This window comes from Amphiura filiformis, chromosome 1 (assembly GCF_039555335.1).
Source record: "Amphiura filiformis chromosome 1, Afil_fr2py, whole genome shotgun sequence".
In the NCBI taxonomy this organism is placed as follows: Eukaryota; Metazoa; Echinodermata; class Ophiuroidea; order Amphilepidida; family Amphiuridae; genus Amphiura; species Amphiura filiformis.
Window position 1 is genome coordinate 97933187 of NC_092628.1, and position 19220 is coordinate 97952406.

Sequence of the window (19220 nt, forward strand, 5' to 3'; positions counted from 1 at the left end):
TCATACATCACATAAAACACACACTACATAAAGTAAGAATCAAATCCCTTTTGCAAAATGTGACGTATGTTTCTTATATATTTGTTGTTAAATGGTTTATGGAATGATGTAGGGCCGTAGTGGTCAGTGACAACCTGTAAAGTGTGCTGAGGCTTGTGGATCAACTGTGCCTGTGCGTAGCGCACTATTAATAACTGTGCTTTTTTTCACACCATTAGTGGACCCTTCTACGTTAAAGCCATGATGTACGATTTCAGTCAAATTTTAATTTTGTTATTCTGTGCCCAAAATGCTGTAATAATGTTAATATTAGTAACAAATATACCCTCTAACGAATTGGTTAGTGTAGTCTTCAGGCCTCAAAATCAAGGCCACTGGGCAAAGACAAAGAAGGGCACCGAGGCCAACAAATGATGAAGAATGCCTTATAGTTGACAAAGTCTCTGGGGGCACCAAGGCCAAAAGATGAAAAGGGCAGGCAATGGCATCCCAGCAAACACAAAATGTTTTACAGAAAACGTTTAAATGTCGGGTTATATAAAGGGTATAAAAACGTTTTAATAACATTCCAAAATATTTTTTGAAAACCTGATACAAAACATTCTAAACAGAATGTTATTTTTGGGTTGAAAAAATATTTTGCGAAAAATGTTTGCCCAAAATATTTGCAATAACGTTTTGAATTAACATTAACATTTCTGTCTTTGATGGGGCAAATATTTTAACATAATGTTATTTAAGTGTTGACAAAATATTTGGCAAAAATGTTTGCAAAAAATAATTTACAATAACATTTTTGAAAACATTTTAGGAATATTGTTGTAGTGAGGTTTCATACAAAACGTTTCAAAAACGTTTTCATGACCTTTATATAACCCGACATTTTAATGTTATTAAAACGTTATTACCTAAACCAAAAGCCAAAACATAACTTATTAAAAACGTTTTAAAAACGTTTTTGTGTTTGCTGGGATTGGTGGCCTCCCTGAAATTCGAGCTCTGGTAGTAAAAGATTAAACATAAGTATAAAACGTAATTGATTATATTAACTAATAAATATTTCCATGTAGTGAGAGGTGTCGGAAAAAGCTGTCCATTATCGACTCTTTTATTTATGGTATAGCGACGTCTTTCACAAAGCCATACGACTCTGTCATTTCTTGCACCATGTCTTAAATAGATCGTACATCACATAAAACACACACTACATAAAGTAATAATACATTACAAATCAAGAAACTAATGATTGACAGTATTCGATCTGCTACTTCAATTTTTAAAGGTGCTATTCTTAACAGAAATAAACTTGTCAGTTCTCTCATTCTATTCAATTTATTGTAGACGTTCAGTTTAAGCCAAGAAATAAAAAGGACAATGATAATGCTGCTACAGGACACTGTGGTACATCAACCCATTGAGCTCATTACATTTATACTAGTATTCAGATAATCACTCTCAGCTAGTCAAGGATCAATCGCTCTCGGACTGAAATACATGCAATAAAATAATTTTGTACCACCTTCCCGCACATGGATAATGTGACAAAAATACATAACTCAAAGTGATGCGAGACTGAGAGTAAATGCAACGGTGTATAAGGTGTAAGTTAACGGGAAATACGAATTACATTTTACACATTGTTTATTTTGTAACACAAACAGGGAATAGCCATTATCATATGCATAATTATGTACAAAATTAACCAGTCTTCACGTACTAGTATTTGTACCAGAAGTAAATACCTATACCTATTGTTCTAAAGTTTCGAAAGACAGTAAATTCAATGGTGCCCATACAATGAATAAATAATACTAAATAATATACAATACCCAATAATAGAAAATATATCACCAGTTCAGTCTGGTATTCCTATAATATTGCACTAGGAGTATCATTTTTCAACGTATATCTTTATTTTGTTGGTTTCTGCTATTCGGAGGCTAAAGAGTACTTGCTCTTGCTTTTTCTCTGCAGTTTTTTTTGCATTTTCAGAGTATCCTCTTTTCTAGGGAGTGCGCTTCTTAGCTGCAAGTCCCTGTGTTGAAATGAAATGATGTGGGCCGTAGTGGTCAGCGACAACCTGTTCAGTGTGATGAGGCTTGTGGATCAACGTCTATGCGTTGTGCCTGTGCGTAGCGCACTATAAATCACTGCGCTTTTTTCATGTGATTATCATCATTGGTGTGTTTCATACCTTCCTCGTCGGATAGGCATGATAGGTTCACCACTATTTACTACTTCGACCACAAGTGATATTTGAATTCTATTATTTCAATAGCTATCAATATATAACATATTATAGCATGTTTTACACATGATCCTTCATTATTTCTCTGTAGAAAGCGCTCTTTCATCGTCTTTGATCTAGGGCTCCGAAAGACTTTAACACATTTAAGCTCATTTAATTATGCATCATAGAATGTTTGGTGAGAGCTCAAACTATTTGTAGAAACTGTCCTTTTAATGTCAAAGCGAGAATAATGATGCTAGTAACTAAAGTCAGGAAGTGTGTCGATGAAGAACATGCCAATCGAATACCGCTGGATTTCGTAATCGGGGCCACTTCTGAAAATTAGAATGTATAAAGAAATATTAATTAATATAATTTGTTGTACATGCAATCTGGATCAACTTGGTAATTAAGTAAGATTAAGTACATAGGACTAAGAGCATAAATGAACATGCGTGATTGTTAACATATTTCTTCATAGTAAAACCGAGCTCAAAAATAGTATTACCCACCTTCATATGAATAGTTCTACTTTTTCCTGCATGAAACCAGGGACCGTATTTATTACATGGTCTCTGATGAAATGTAAATCGTTAGTGTTTTTATTATTATTATTATTATTATTATTATTATTATTATTATTATTATTATTATTATTATTATTATTATTATTATTCATTTATTTTCATTTCATGTGTAATGGTTGGATTATGGAAAAAACTTTAACCTTTGATCCAAATTAATACAATCTATATTTGTTCTAAATTAAACGATAACTTATCTCTGTTTGGTTTCGAGGGATTTTGTTTTTCTTTTTTTAAACTTGATCTTACTTAATTCACAATTTGTGCCATTCCATCCGCCATGACATTGACATGTGTAACCATTAATTCCATCCAAACATAGCCCGTCATTTCGGCAAGGGTATGAAGAACACTCGTCAATGTCTGTAAATAAACATGCAAAATATTATTCAAAATGTGATTAATGCAATCTAAACACATTATCATTCTGAGAAAGGCTAGAAAATGTCATTACTATAATCCTCAATACTTCAGTAAAAACAGTTTGTAATGGTCTGCTTGAAGAGGAGAGCGTGGCCTAGCGGTTAAGGCATAGGACTGTGAACCCAAGGGTCAAGGGTTCGAATCCCAGGTCCGGCTCTTTGTGTCCTTGAGCAAGACACTCTACTTGCTTAGTGCTTCGGAGGGCACTTTAAGCTGTCGGTCCCGTGTACATGCATATTTTCTCACATTAATGTAGTGTGCACGTTAAAGAACGTCACAGGCTATTCGAAAAGAGCAGGGAGCATCCCGGTCATGTTGACTGTACTTCAAAATACACTCATCATCTAGGTTCCAGAGTAAAAACTAAGTACAGCTTGTCTGTACGCAGTGCGACAATACTCATACATATGAGGGAGGCACTTATAAAGAAGAAGCTTGCCAGTAACAAAATTATACCAAACGTTCATCGAACACCGAAGTCTAAAAATTACGAAAATAATTGTTTGCATTTTTTTGGTTTGTTTGTTTGGTTGGTTGGTTTTTGTGAAGTTTGTGTAGCTATTATCAGCTGACCTCAAAAGTGTTGGTTATATGATATTGGAGAAAAACTCTGTAATATAACTATGATAACTTACTATTTTGACAATGTTGTCCATGATATCCGGCAGGGCATGCGCACTCATACCCGTTAATATCGTCCACACAGAATGCATCATTCAGACATGGATTGCTAACACATTCATTTATATCTGTATTGTAATAAAAAGAAATTAAACAAGATTTGTAGAAGAGATTGCAATATGCTCACTACTCACGAATATTAAAGAGGCATATTATTTTGTCAAATATTTAACTGCTACCATGCATCATTTGCAATCATGTGCACTCCTGTAGATATACGTGTAGTCATTGGATTAATATCCAAGAGAAATGATTATATTGCAAGGGGAAAAGAATTATATGCTCATACGAACCGACATAATACTGACTTTGACGAAGATATGCAATACTTACTGGTTTGACAAATCTTGCCATCAAATCCAGCAGGACACTCGCAACGAAAGCTATCTATTCCATCTATACACGTAGCATTGTGCATACAAGGTAGTAGAGCGCAATCATCAATATCTACACAAATAAATCATAAAAATGTAAAATCACATTATTTCATCAGCATATTAAAATAAAATTTAATATGCTGATGAAATAATGTGATTTTACTCTAGGAATGTTAGTTATAAAATTCGTTTATATAAACTAGAGGTGTTGTGATTCTTTTTATTACTAATTCGAAATATTATCCTCCCATTTATGTCATGTGACCTTATATGGGAGTTTATCCCATCTTTCGAAAAGGAAGAGGGACTAGAGACCAGATCGTTAACATCAGGAATATAATAATGAGAAGTGTAAAGATCACAGACTACCACTTTATAATGTGCTTCATTGACTACAGCAAGGCATTTGACTGTGTCAGCCATCCCCAATTGTGGGAGACAATGGGAAGGATGTGATTCCTTGGTCACATTATTGATCGTATTAGTCAACTATATGAGGACCAGGAATCTGCAGTCAGGACAAGTAATGGAAATACTGAATGGTTTGAGATTGGAAGAGGGCTGAGACAGGGCTGCTTATTGTCACCAAACCTGTTTAACATTTATTGAGAGGACATCGTGAGAGAAGCTTTGGACTGGTTTACTGGTGGTGGAGTCAGATACCGCCCTAATATGCAGCAGTAGAGAGGAACTGCTGGCCCTTTTGAAATGCATCAAGGAAGCCAGTGAAGAGAAAGGCCTTCTTCTAAATGCCAAGAAGACTAAAGTAATGGTTATTGATAGAAATGGAACTGGAGAGGACTTTTTGATAGATGGTCAAAAGATCGAGGAGGTTAAACAATTTGAATACCTGGGTTCATCGATAGACAACAAAGGTGATAGTACATCTGAGATCAAAAGAAGATTAGCTATGGCAAAGACAACAAATTCGTCGTGTCGAAAGCTCACGTAAGTGAAAAAATTTAGTTGTGTGTATAGGTTTAAACTCTACCAATACAACAGTATGTCAAAGATCTGGAAGAGTCGTGGTTTATCAATCAACCTCAAGGTACGGTTACTTCGTGCAACAGACTTCTCAATTGCTACATACGGGTGCGAATCATGGGCAATGACAAAGAATGACAGAAAGAAGATGCATTTGAGATATGGTGTTATATAGGCTGTTGGGAGTATCTTGGAAAGACAAGAAGACAAATATCTGGGTCCTGAATAAGATTGGCACAGACTATAACATCAGAAAGTCCATCATTGAGAGGAAATTGTGCTACTTTGACCACATTGTAAGAAAGGATGGTGGAGTTGAGAAGCAGATTCTTCAGGGAGCCGTGGAAGGCCATCGTGGAAGTGGACGTCCATCAACATCTTGAACAAATGATGTGAAGAACGTTGCATCACACGGATTGTATGGTGCAACACGTTTGGCTTTTGATAGAAGTAGATGGCATACTCTTGTGAAGACCACAGCAGCGCAATCCTGCGCCATAGAGAGAGATCCCATCTTAAATCTTCATGATCTTAAAACTTACTGTGTTGACAATGGTTTCCGTTGTATCCAGTAGGGCACACACACCTGTATCCGTTAATATCGTCCACACAAATCGCATCATTCAGACATGGATTACTAACACATTCATTAATATCTGCAATGTAATTTATGGATGAAAACGAAACGAAACTTTATTAATATCAGGTTTCAGGTAAGTTCTGAGACGTGTCGTGATTATTATGACCTATAATATTTCATGATTTACGCTGGCGTCGGACATAACCCTTGGTGAACACGGCACACGTTTCAAGTCTCTGAGATATGGTACAGGTCTTCTCTTCCCATTTTTTTTTAATGTTCCCTTCTTTTTCTCCTCAATTAGGAATATATATATGTACCGGTACTTTAAATAAAACTGCCCTATTTCCCAGTGGGGTTATTGTGGATGTATCCTTTGTGGTCTGATGAGAATGCCATATGATTCATGTTCAATAATTCTAGCCCTTGATCTCTATATATATCAGATGATAACGCACTTCTGGATGTGTGCGTCACTGTTATGAAATGTTAAGATATTTACATTTTGTACTGAAAGCATGTTTAAACTTAATGATTGAGAATGCATATCAGCCAGCACTCAGATAATTTGGTACTCACTGTTTTGACAAATGAAGCCATCGAATCCGCGAGGACATTCACAATGGAAGCCATTAACACCATCTATGCATTCGCCATGCAAACACGGCAATGTAGCACACTCATTAATATCTGCATTAATGATAATTCAGTATATTATATTTTAATCTTATTTGCATTAACATTGTAATATTTCGCTTGTACATTTATATGCGCCTTTACGCCTTTGTTGTTTCTTTTAAAGGTGTTCCAGATGCTTTTGTTTCCTAGTAAGAAATGCATCAACGTTTTTAAAGTGAAAACTTAAAATTTAAAAATGAAATGTTTCCTTACAAAGGACACTTCTCATTTCGACTTAAATTTTTAATATGATTCTCAAGCTTAAATACAAGATTGTTAGTTAGTGCGTTATACAGGGTGTCCCATAAAAAAATACCGGGTGAATGATTTTGGACATAAGTTGAGATACAGACATCGGAATCAAGAAACTTAAAATGTAGCAAAAAGCTCATTTACACGACGAGATAACGACCAAATAACTAAAGCAAAACTTCTGATGGCTACTTTTATAGTAATTATTCGATTTTTACTTACTTATTTCACAATTCGTTCCATTCCAGCCTGAGTTACATTCGCACAAGAAACCATTTACTAAATTATGACATCGCCCTCCATTCTCACATGTCGTCGTTGTGCACTTTATACGAGGACCTGAATTGTGTAATTGTTATAATTATTAGCAGTCACAAAAATGATGCTTTTATTGAACTTTAACAGAACACGGCAGTTTGTTACAAATTGTACGTTATTAAAAGTAAGTATTTGGACCCAGTCAACATAACCTATGTCTATATATATATATAAAAGGAAGGTCTAAAAAGTTTGCGTGATCAATCGCCTCCAAACTTATCTGACCAATTCATCTCTTTTACATCTACTTGCCATACAATGTAAAAAAAAATGAAAAGTGGAAAACTGGTCAATAATGTGTTTTGAAGAACGCCGGATTGTTATTTTTGATAAATATATCATTCTTTACTATTAAAAAATAAATAAAAAAGTTGAATATTAAGGAGCTATTTAAAAAAACACGCAGTGCACTTCTTAAATTAATACAATGGGCCATGGCCTTATAGGAGTCAGAGAAGCCAGTATTTGCATTTACATTTCCATAGGTTTTGCGATTCTTAACTTTTTGGGTATTTTTCCAAGAAAACTCATGCACACGGGAGAAAATGACAAGCCCGGGATGACAAGCCTTGCGATCTCCTTTATACAGTCATGTAAAACTCATACCATTCCTCTTGTGCAATATTTGAGTACAAACACCGATAAATCATGCTCCCCTCCGACTCAAAGAATATTTTAATATATTAAAATACCTGGTAATTCAAATTCACAACGATAACATACACTTTTATGATTGTTTGTGATCTTTTTAAAAATTTACTTACTTTGTTTAAATATATATCCAAGAACAAGAGCCAAGATGAAAATGGTGACCACTACAAGGATTGCATAAACGTAGCACAGGCGCCTGTGTTTACATCCAAGACATGTCAAAGCATCATCGCAGCATGCTATTGGGTCACAAAAGTCACTTACCGCACCTACAAAACATTAATTAGAGGTTAATAACTGCGCATCGGTTATTTGGAGGGCATTGTGAAAAATCTAAACATTTTGCCTTTGGAACCGAGGAATATCCCGAGGGGCGTAGCCGCGAGGGATATTCCGAGGTCCAAAGCAAAATGTTTAGATTTTTCACAATGCCCGACAAATTACCGATGCAAAGTTATTAACCTCATTCATAACCGTCACTTTAATCTCTTCACCTTACAAAATAACACACAATTTTGCTCAAAAGTTTATAAAAATAGATGATTTTTACATCTTCCCTTGCCAAAAATCGATCAGGCTAAAACAGAACGACCAATAACAAAAGTGCGTATCACAATCTTTGCAAATATGGTAGCGCGCAATCCAAATACGGCAGCCGGCGCGCGCGCAGTTTGTTGGACGCACAATACCGCGCACGCAGAAGTCAATTGTGTGCGACATTGGAACAATTACGCATTTTGCGGTCAATTCGTCGGCTGTATTCCATAGTGGCGTATAGTGATTTTTGGTCATTTTTTTGAAAATTGGCACATATGTTTTTAATGATGTTCTCTTTCATTTTTTCTAAGTCTCATCAGTCATAATTAGCCAATTAATTAGTAATTAATTAATTAAATGTGGCGTATAGTTACAAAGTGACATTTTTGTATTCCATAGTGGCGTATCGACCATACGCCACTTTTTATACACATTTTATAATTATGAAATATCGGCAAAAATGAAAAACATCGTATGTCATAGTGGCGTACGCGTATCGGACCTATACGCCACTATGGAATACGAACGACGAAAAGTAACGCCATAGGGATTACACGGCGACCGAGGTGGCGTACGGTTAACGTAAGGTTAGGGTATTGCGTTTTGTTCTTTTTCCATAGTGACGCATAGTTTTATTGTCAGTTTGCCAGCAATAGTATGTATTTATTTCTTTTGAAAAATATATAACAATAAAATCTATTTAGTTTACTACAGAAATTTCACATCATTTACAAAATATAATGAATGTCTGATTTACACAACTCGATTTTAAATTGGCATTTCTTCAAACCCGATTTTCTCGAAAAGTCGTTTATTCGCGGCGCCCCACTATACGCCACTATGGAATACGGACGACGAATTGTGAGATATTAATGACCTCGATTTGCGTTCGCGTTTTCGCAAATAATAAAATATGATTGGATCGCACGCATCGCGTTTATTAATGAGGTTATGAATAGTGAATAACGAAATCAAATTTAACAAAGTTGACTAAAACTGGTAAACAAACCGTAGACAATTTCAGTTCAATCAAAAGCTTAATTTTCTTATGTTTTATTTGATTTTTTTTTAATCGATAAAAATGTCATTCTAAAATAAATGCTGCATAGGCGTTCACAAAACCACCCGACGAGGCACTGAGCTTTATTGAGGCGCACATTTGCCCCGTGCCATATGACGCTAATTCTTTCATCTGGAGCACAGCATCACAGGTTAAAGAGGAAACCCCACCAGATCAGTTCTTCTGGGGTGAACCAAACCTGCCTGGTTATCAAATTAATCAGTGACAAGGTTATCTTTGACATGTGCTGATTGATGTTTTAATGTTATTAAATCAATTAGCACCTGTAAATTCCTTCTAATTAATTTGATAACCAGGCAGGTTTGGTTCACCCCAGAAGAACTACTCTGGCGGGGCTTCCCCCTTTAAGAATGTTTAATACAGGAGGATGTTCTCGCTGAATCTCGCATTTGGTATTTGTCTTTTTCATAAAGAAATACATAAGAAACATTGAGAATTTTATTAGCTTGGTGAGAAAAAATTGCCCAGTTCTTTGCAAAAGTTCTTTAACCGGGATGCGGGATCGAGATTTGACCGTTCCAACTATGGAAAGCAAAACAGTGTGATACATCAGGATTTTTTTATATTAGTCCTAACATACCTGCGGACTGCACTACATCCATCTCCTCAGTACTAAACTCGATATGATTACCAAACATCGCTACAACATCACCCACAGGCAGATTCTGGTAATCACGTATGATATTAAACACTTTAGCGTCTGCTTCCTTCCCAACTCGGACCTTGGCAATCTTCAAGGTATCACCTTGATTGAATCTTTCGAAAAGATTGTCAAACGAACTGTCGTTTCTTACGCTGACAATCGTCCATGGCAAGCGTTTCCCAACACGTCGCTTGATGCGTACAGACACAAGGGTAGTCGAGGCTGCATAAAAGGAAATAAAAGCATATTGTTGCAAATCAGATTTTTTTATTTAAATCGGACTTTTGTGATTTAAATCGATTTTTTTACTCCGAGAACTGCTGTACCCAATGATAAAGTCAAAAGAGCACCAATGGAATGCTAGTCATATGCACAATCTACCAGGTATTTACGACAAATTCAAAACGTGTTTTTATATGTGGAAATTTCAAAGAAAAAAATTGGTAAAATCGTGGGGAAAAACCTGTTGAATTCTGCATCTTGAAAATGAATTTTTAGCAATAGATAAGTGACATCATAAAGGTATTTTAATTGTATCCAAAAGTTGGGAATTAAGTAAAACAGCCAATTTAAGAAAGAAATTAAATTACATTTATCAAAAATGGTAACAAATGAAAAGGTTGGTATAAATATCAGTGATATTGAAATCGCGATTTAAATCAATGATTTAAATCGGCGTGATTTAAATTCATATATTCATACAGGGTGTCCCAGAAAAATTTACCGAGTGAATAAAATTGAACGTAAGTCGAGAAATAGACATCAGAATCAAACAATTTAAAATATAGCGCATATCCTATTTTATTGTGCATCACGAAAATTTTATTTGATTCGGTTGATTGGTTGCGAAGAATTTAACGATTACATAATGCGTGTATCAATGCAGTTCATTCCAAGTTTGATCAACCAGCGCTTTTTTTCATACTCGCTCACCGGTTCCTAAAGTTTGTGTATCTCATTAAATTTAGTCCACATTATCTATTTTGTATCCGACTGTGTTTATGTTATTCATGCTTTATTGCTTTCACTGAAGATGAATAACAGTTTGTTCGACAAAACTTTGATTTCTGCAATTGGTGGAAGCTTTCCAACTTTAATTCTTCAGGTTGTGCAAATATGTTATGTCAGCTGAAATTCTTTATGCAATAATTCCTTATGCAACATCAACATTAACGCAAAAAGATATTTACAAGTACCGAGCATCATCTTACATGCAAGCTTTTATTTTCAATATCGTGCAGGTTTTCAAATTTGAATAAAACCTAATTAATTGTTTTGCAAGAAATAGATTGTTTATAAAGAACGAAAAAGATTTCACCGAACAAAATATGAAGCCCCATTGACAGTTATTAACCACTAGTGCGCATTGTGTTGAACGATCTTTCTTTCAAACTTGGAATGAAGTGAATTGACGGATGGGTTATGTAATCGTTCATTTCTTCGCAATCGGTCAACCGATTCCAGAACAATTAGTGTATAAGATGCAGAATAAGATGGGTTACACGCTGTTTTTTAGATTTTTGGATTCTGATGTCTATTTCCTGACTTACGTCCAAATTCATTCGCCCGATATTTTTTTCTGGGACACCCTGTATACTCATTATATTCATATACTTTTCGCTCTTTTACGATGATCATTTTGAATTTTTTCCGCATCATTTTAACTCATGCAAGTGATGGCTTGTATGAGCGAGCAAGGAAGGTTGTTTGTAGTTGAATTAGTGTCTTTGTTTAAAAATATTGTCAAATTATATTTATATGTCATTTATTTATTTTTTTTTTCTATATATATTTTTATATGTCATTTATTGTTTAGCTTTTGTATTTTTATCTGTCCAATGTATGTAATTCAGCCTTCAGCTGCGAAATGCGTTTTTCTAATAAACCTTGAATGAAAATGAATGAATGGAATAGAGTAAATATGAGGCGTGATTTTCATATTGTTATAATTCAAGACAATGTAAGATATCTAAATATTTACAAATGTTTTACTTTGTAACTTTATTATGAATGGACCTAAAATTGCCAAACTGTCAAATTGTTACTGTTTTAACACCCGTTCTGTGTATGACATGGCCCGTCGGGGTAATATAATAATTATAGGCATCCACAAATTCTACTTACGTTCATCTGGTAGAGGTCTTCCAAGCATCGCATTTCCACGGGAGAATCTTATCTGAGGTTCCTCATCAGGCTCATCATACTGAAGAGGGTCATACTCGTGTCTACCCTCATTGATCGGTGTACTGGTATATCTTGGGTCCGGTTGTTCTTCATACTGTGGTGGTTGTGAATAGTCACTGCGGTAGATGTTACCCGCCATGATTTATTATACTGGCAATAGAAGTAAAAATGATAATAGTATAATTAATACCATAATACTAATACTAATACTAATAATAATAATAATAATAATAATAATAATAATAATAATAATAATAATAATAATAATAAAAATAATAATAATAATAATAATAATAAAATAATATAATATAACTTTACCCCACCCATCAAAAATAAGTTATATGGCAAGATAATTGCCTGCTTGATATGAAAGCAAATTCAAATTAGTACATCCTAACATTCTAGACGTTAACTAAATGCATTAAAAACACATGGTAATTACCGTCGTGTCTCTTTAAATGATAACCCACACAACATACTACGGGTATGTTATGAATATTAAAATTGATTTGAATGCGTGGTAACGTGGTTAATAAGGTCACCGTTCAATGAATATTGACGATAAGGAGTCTGGATTATAGCATTTTTATACCAGTGTATTACACTGGTTTCAAACGTGATGGTCAGTATATTCGTAAATGTATACGATGATTTAAACGATCCCTGCAAATAAATTTCAAATACATGTAGGTGTATACACTGCGTTTAATAAGTGGACTTGGGTCGACTCACGAGATAATTACCATCGGGTATTCAGCCCCGAGGTTTTCATGGTTTTAGCAAGATTAATTGTGAGTGTGATTAATCATGTACAAAACACATTTTAATAACGAACAATGAATGGTGCATACGACAAAAACAGTGAATTACTGATGTAAGCTCAGTTTTGTAAAAATAATACACAGAACGCAAGAATAGATGGAGCTGAATGCATACTTACTTAAGCAATCCTTATACAATGTAAATATATACAAAGAGTTGAATATAAATGCAGTGATATACCGAAGACCGATAGGATGTGTGTTATCAAGACTTGACAGCAGACTCGATGCAGTGTATTTCTCTATTCATTTTCCTGCTGACATATATCTTACAAAATATCGAAAAGCTGCATACTATTGCGACGTTGTGTGAAGAAATACTATGGGATTTTCCCCGGACAGGGAAAACACCATTATTCTCATGTTCTGACTGATGAGGTCACCGTTTTGCACCAGCAATCATTAGCATTAAGTACAATGCGCGTGCGTAATACTGCATGTCTGTTGACACCAGTAGGATTTTTAAAAATTAAAAATAAAAATGAAGTATATATCGAATCACTTGATGCTGACTTTTATACCATAAAACAATGTGCAGTTTAAAGAAATAATTTAAATAATGAATGTTATGAGTGACCTGCCAGTCGCTGATTATACACAAGGTCGTGCACAAGGCTCGTTGAATATATTACATGCTACTAACGTAGTCTTTCCAATTCCTGGTGACCCTTTTATCATGACTCACGTCTCTAGCTGACCCCGGACTTTGACAGGGAATATATTTTGTTTAAACAATGACATGTAGGTTCAGTCACAGAGTGTATGCAGGGGTGTGTATGTAGGGAGAGGGTGTCTGCGTATATTTTGTTTTTGTTTTTTTTGGTTCTCGTCCGGTGAATTTTCATGAACTGATCCTGATGGGAATGTTTTTTTCTTCGTTAAACACTGCTGCTATGAAAAATTGCAATATTGATCAAATGTTGATACCAATAATGAATGTTATCTACTACTAGCACTGATAGCAATAACCTACTGCTATCTACTACTGGTAGCAATAATATACTGACTGCTATCAACAGTGGCGTAGCTAGGGGGAGCAAATTGCCTCGGGCAATTGACTAAAAATGGTATAAAAAATTGACAAATGGGAACGAAATTTTGACCCCCCACAATGGAAAAAACAATTAATGGGACGAAAATTTGACTTTTTCCCCTAAAATTGGAAAAAACATTATTTAAAAAAAAAGAAGATTTGGCTTTGACCCTATGCAGTGAAAGGATGGCTACGCCCATGGCTATTAATATTATACTGACTGCTTTTTACTGCTGATAGCAATAACATACTGACTGTCATTATCTACTGTTTAAAGCAATAATAATACAGACTGCTATCTACTGATGATAGCAATAATATACCGACTGCTATCTACTGATGATAGCAATAACATATTGACTGATAGCTAATACTGATAGCAATAATAATTATACTGACTGCTACTGCTGATAGCAATAATATACCGACTGCTATCTAATGATGATAGCAATAATGTACATACTGCTATCTACTGCTGATAGCAATAACATACCAACTGCTAGCTAATACTGATAGCAATAATAATTATACTGACTGCTACTGCTGATAGCAATAATATACCGACTGCTATCTACTGATGATAGCAATAATGTACATACTGCTATCTACTGCTGATAGCAATAACATACATATTGCTAGCTAATACTGATAGAAATAACATACTGATAGTTATCTACGGGGAGCACGGTGGCCGAGCGGAATGGGCCCTGACTCATAATCGGAAGGTTGTGGGTTCGAGCCCCGGCGACGCCATCGTGTTGTGCTCTTGAGTAAGACACTTTATCTCGATTACTCCTCCAGGTGTATAAATGGGTACCGGCATTCTTAAATGCTGGGAAGGTAACAGACTCGCTGTGGAGGAGATGTAGCGATCCCCTATAGCAACATTACATGGAGGAGTCTGGCCCAATCGCCAATGAAAGAGAGATGGGCACTCCGATCACTGTTTATACAGGTTAGTCTCCTTTACCTTTACCTTACCTTAGTTATCTACTGTTGATAACACTAACATACTACATATTGTTGAGAGCAATAATAATTAATACACTGACTGCTATATACAACTGATAATGATATACAAACTGCTATCTACTGCTGATAGCAATAACATAATGACTGTTATCTATTACTGATAGCAATGATTATGCAGACTGCTATCTATGGTTGATAGCTATTATACTGACTACTATCTAACGCTGATAGGCCTACTAATGTACAGACTGCTATCTACTGTTGATAGCAATAACATACTGACTGCTATCTACTGCTGATAGCAATAACATACTGACTGCTAGCTAATACTGATAGCAATAATAATTATACTGACTGCTACTGCTGATAGCAATAATATACCGACTGCTATCTACTGATGATAGCAATAATGTACATACTGCTATCTACTGCTGATAGCAATAACATACTAACTGCTAGCTAATACTGATAGCAATAATAATTATACTGACTGCTACTGCTGATAGCAATAATATACCGACTGCTATCTACTGATGATAGCAATAATGTACATACTGCTATCTACTGCTGATAGCAATAACATACCAACTGCTAGCTAATACTGATAGCAATAATAATTATACTGACTGCTACTGCTGATAGCAATAATATACCGACTGCTATCTACTGATGATAGCAATAATGTACATACTGCTATCTACTGGTGATAGCAATAACATACCAACTGCTAGCTAATACTGATAGCAATAATAATTATACTGACTGCTACTGCTGATAGCAATAATATACCGACTGCTATCTACTGATGATAGCAATAATGTACATACTGCTATCTACTGCTGATAGCAATAACATACATATTGCTAGCTAATACTGATAGAAATAACTTACTGATAGTTATCTACGGGGAGCACGGTGGCCGAGCGGAATGGGCCCTGACTCATAATCGGAAGGTTGTGGGTTCGAGCCCCGGCGACGCCATCGTGTTGTGCTCTTGAGTAAGACACTTTATCTCGATTACTCCACCAGGTGTATAAATGGGTACCGGCATTCTTAAATGCTGGGAAGGTAACAGACTCGCTGTGGAGGAGGTGTAGCGACCCCCATATAGCAACATTACATATGGAGGAATCTGGCCCAATCGCCAATGAAAGAGAGATGGGCACTCCGATCACTGTTTATACAGGTTAGTCTCCTTTACCTTTACCTTTTATACCTTACCCAGCAAACACAAAACGTTTTCGACATCATTCGCAAAAGGTTATAAACGGTTGTCAGAAAACGTTTAAATGTCGGGTTATATAAAGGGTATATTAAGAGTATAAAACGTTTTCATAACCTTAAAAACATTTTTGATAATCTACTGCTCAGCAAACAAAAATGTTTTACAGAAAACGTTTCAATGTCGGGTTATATAAAGGGTATAAAAACGTTCTAATAACATTCCAAAAATATTCTTGAAAACTTGATACAAAACATTCTAAACAGAATGTTATTTTGGGGTTGAAAAAATATTTTGCGAAAAATGTTTGCCCAAAATATTTTCAATAACGTTTTAAAAACGTTTTCATGACCTTTATACAACCCGACATTTAAATGTTATTAAAAAGGTTTTGAAAAAAATATTTTAAGAACATTTCTGTGTTTGCTGGGTTCAAATATTTTAACATAACGTTATATAAGTATTAACACAATATTTGGCAAAAATGTTTGCAAAAATAGTTTACAATAACATTTTTTGAAAACATTTAAAAATATTGTTGTAGTGTGTTTTTCATACAAAACGTTTTAAAACGTTATCATGACCTTTATATAACCCGACATTTTAATGTTATTAAAACGTTTTTACCTAAACCAAAAGCCAAAATATAACTTATTTAAAACGTTTTAAACGTTTTTGTGTTTGCTGGGTAGTTATCTACTGTTGATAACACTAACATACTGACTGATACATATTGTTGAGAGCAATAATAATTAATACACTGACTGCTATATACAACTGATAGTAATGATAATTATACAAACTGCTATCTACTGCTGATAGCAATAACATAATGACTGTTATCTATTACTGATAGCAATGATAATACAGACTGCTATCTATGGTTGATAGCTATTATACTGACTACTATCTAATGCTGATAGTACTAATGTACAGACTGCTATCTACTGTTGATAGCAATAATATAGCGACTGATATCTAGTGATGATAGCAATAAGATATAAAATGCTATTACCTATTTTTGGTCTGTAAAATAAGACAGGATAAGAAATATAGTATAAAACTTCCACTTCAGTATTATTGTAAAAGTATAGTACGTATCAATATAAAGGGTTAAAAAATACCCCCCCCCCTTTATTTTTTTAAATATTACACAACATTTCTTTGCATAACTTGACATACATGTACATTTCGTTGATATAAAAATGTTAAAAACCTGTAAATGAAAGAATCGTTTTCCTACCCTTCCAAAGTTCTTTCTTCCCAAAATCTTTTTGTTTTGGCCATGATAATCACAATGTCCAAAAATGATGTTTTCAGAAAAAGTTGCACTTTTCAACCAGTTCATATCAGGAATGCTGCTACTCTTGAATTATGCAAAACTATGCTCAAGACATATCTTTTCCCATAATATTGTTGCCTTTGTTTTCTGTATTTGATCATGTTTGCTGTTCTTTTTAATATGCTTGTTGCGCTTTGTAGCCACAGGAAAATGCGCATTATAAATTATGTTAGTTAAGTTAAATAGGCAGAGATGCCAGTCAGTTTCACTCAAAAAACCTGAAAAAACACCCAAAACGGGCTGAAAATAAATAAAAACGCGGGAATTTAAGGTGGTACGAAAGGCAAAATCAAGTTGCTCTGATTGAGATTAAAATAGACTTGTTGCAGAGAGATATGCAAAATAATCTTAATTCTAACATTTGAGCCAAATCGGACAAACGGTTTTTGAGATATTGCTGTTGAAAGATTCTTTGTATTCTATTGTTTTTGCCAATATATTGATGAAGTTAATGAAGAAAATTGGCAAAATGTGCTCATTATAATTAATTTTGCCAATATTTTGCCAATATTTTATGAATAAACCTTCAAACTACTTTTTACCTTTAAAATTTTGACCTGAAACTTTGCCAATGTGTCTCTATGACCTAAACCTTTAACATGTGATTTTCCCGCAAATCTAATTTGCATAATTAATTAGCCTTAAGTATAATGCTAATTAATTATGCAAATATGCAAATTAGATGGGCAGGTAAAATCACATGGTAATGTTTTAGGCCATAGAAACACATTGGCAAAGTTTCATGTCAAAATCATATAAAATAAAAGTAGTATGAAGGTTTATTCATAAGATATTGGTATAATATTGGCAAACATGAATATTCATGAGCACATTTTGCCAATTTTCCTCATTAACTTCATCAATATATTGGCAAAAACAATAGAATACAAAGAAACTAAAAACATGCATATCTTGACAACCGTATGTCCGATTTCCTTCAAACAAAAACTATTTTGCTCAATGTATTTAGCTTAACTTATTCAATCTATTCAAATGGTTCTAAATTCAGTTTCTGTTTTCCAGAAACATCGTTTCGAACCCCCTTAAGACTCACAAAAAACCTGATTTCAGGTTAAAACCTGAAAACGGGCATCTCTGAATAGGCAACTTTTTGCCGGGGCAATCTCCCCCTCCCCAGGTAGCTACGCCACTGATTTCTATCACAAAACCAACAGGTTTTACAAATTAATATTGTGTGAATTTTCTAATGTGTCAGGTCTGAAGTTTCATTCAAACAAAACTACTGAAGACATGTGGATTGGATCTTATAAAACAAATCAAAGAAAGTTGCATGATTTAAAACATAAATTTACTTAGTGTACATTTATAGTCAACCCAAGTCTGCAAATGAGATAACTGGGCCTGGGGTAATGTACCGGAGATTAAAAATATTATGCATGCTTGAAAACAGATACCTGACAATGGTCGGAAAGATTATTGCGACAAAGTGTTTACTCTCCTCGCAACTGACGATCTATTATTAAAACTCTCATAACATGTAATAAAAGAAGTTAAAAACCCTTTCCCAGGGGTGCATGTTGGAAAGAACTTGTGATATTTATAACTTGATAGAATCATCTTAAACTGACCTCAATAACTCAATTGCTCCCGGATTCTGAATTTATAC

The 19220-nt window shown here is 34.7% G+C and overlaps 1 protein-coding gene across 1 annotated transcript; it reads right to left on the bottom strand.

The window, feature by feature from the left end:
* Window positions 1–1894: 1894 nt before the first annotated feature.
* On the bottom strand, window positions 1895–13546 carry LOC140159559 (uncharacterized). Its single transcript, XM_072183054.1, has 11 exons — window positions 13144–13546; window positions 12144–12353; window positions 9957–10241; window positions 7872–8027; window positions 7012–7128; window positions 6439–6549; window positions 5822–5935; window positions 4252–4365; window positions 3873–3986; window positions 3064–3177; window positions 1895–2565 (listed from the first exon to the last, which is right to left on the bottom strand). Exons 2-11 carry the CDS (start codon window positions 12340–12342, stop codon window positions 2435–2437), a joined length of 1455 nt encoding a protein of 484 aa, XP_072039155.1. The 5' UTR covers window positions 12343–12353; window positions 13144–13546; the 3' UTR covers window positions 1895–2434.
* Between the last annotated feature and the right edge of the window lie 5674 nt (window positions 13547–19220).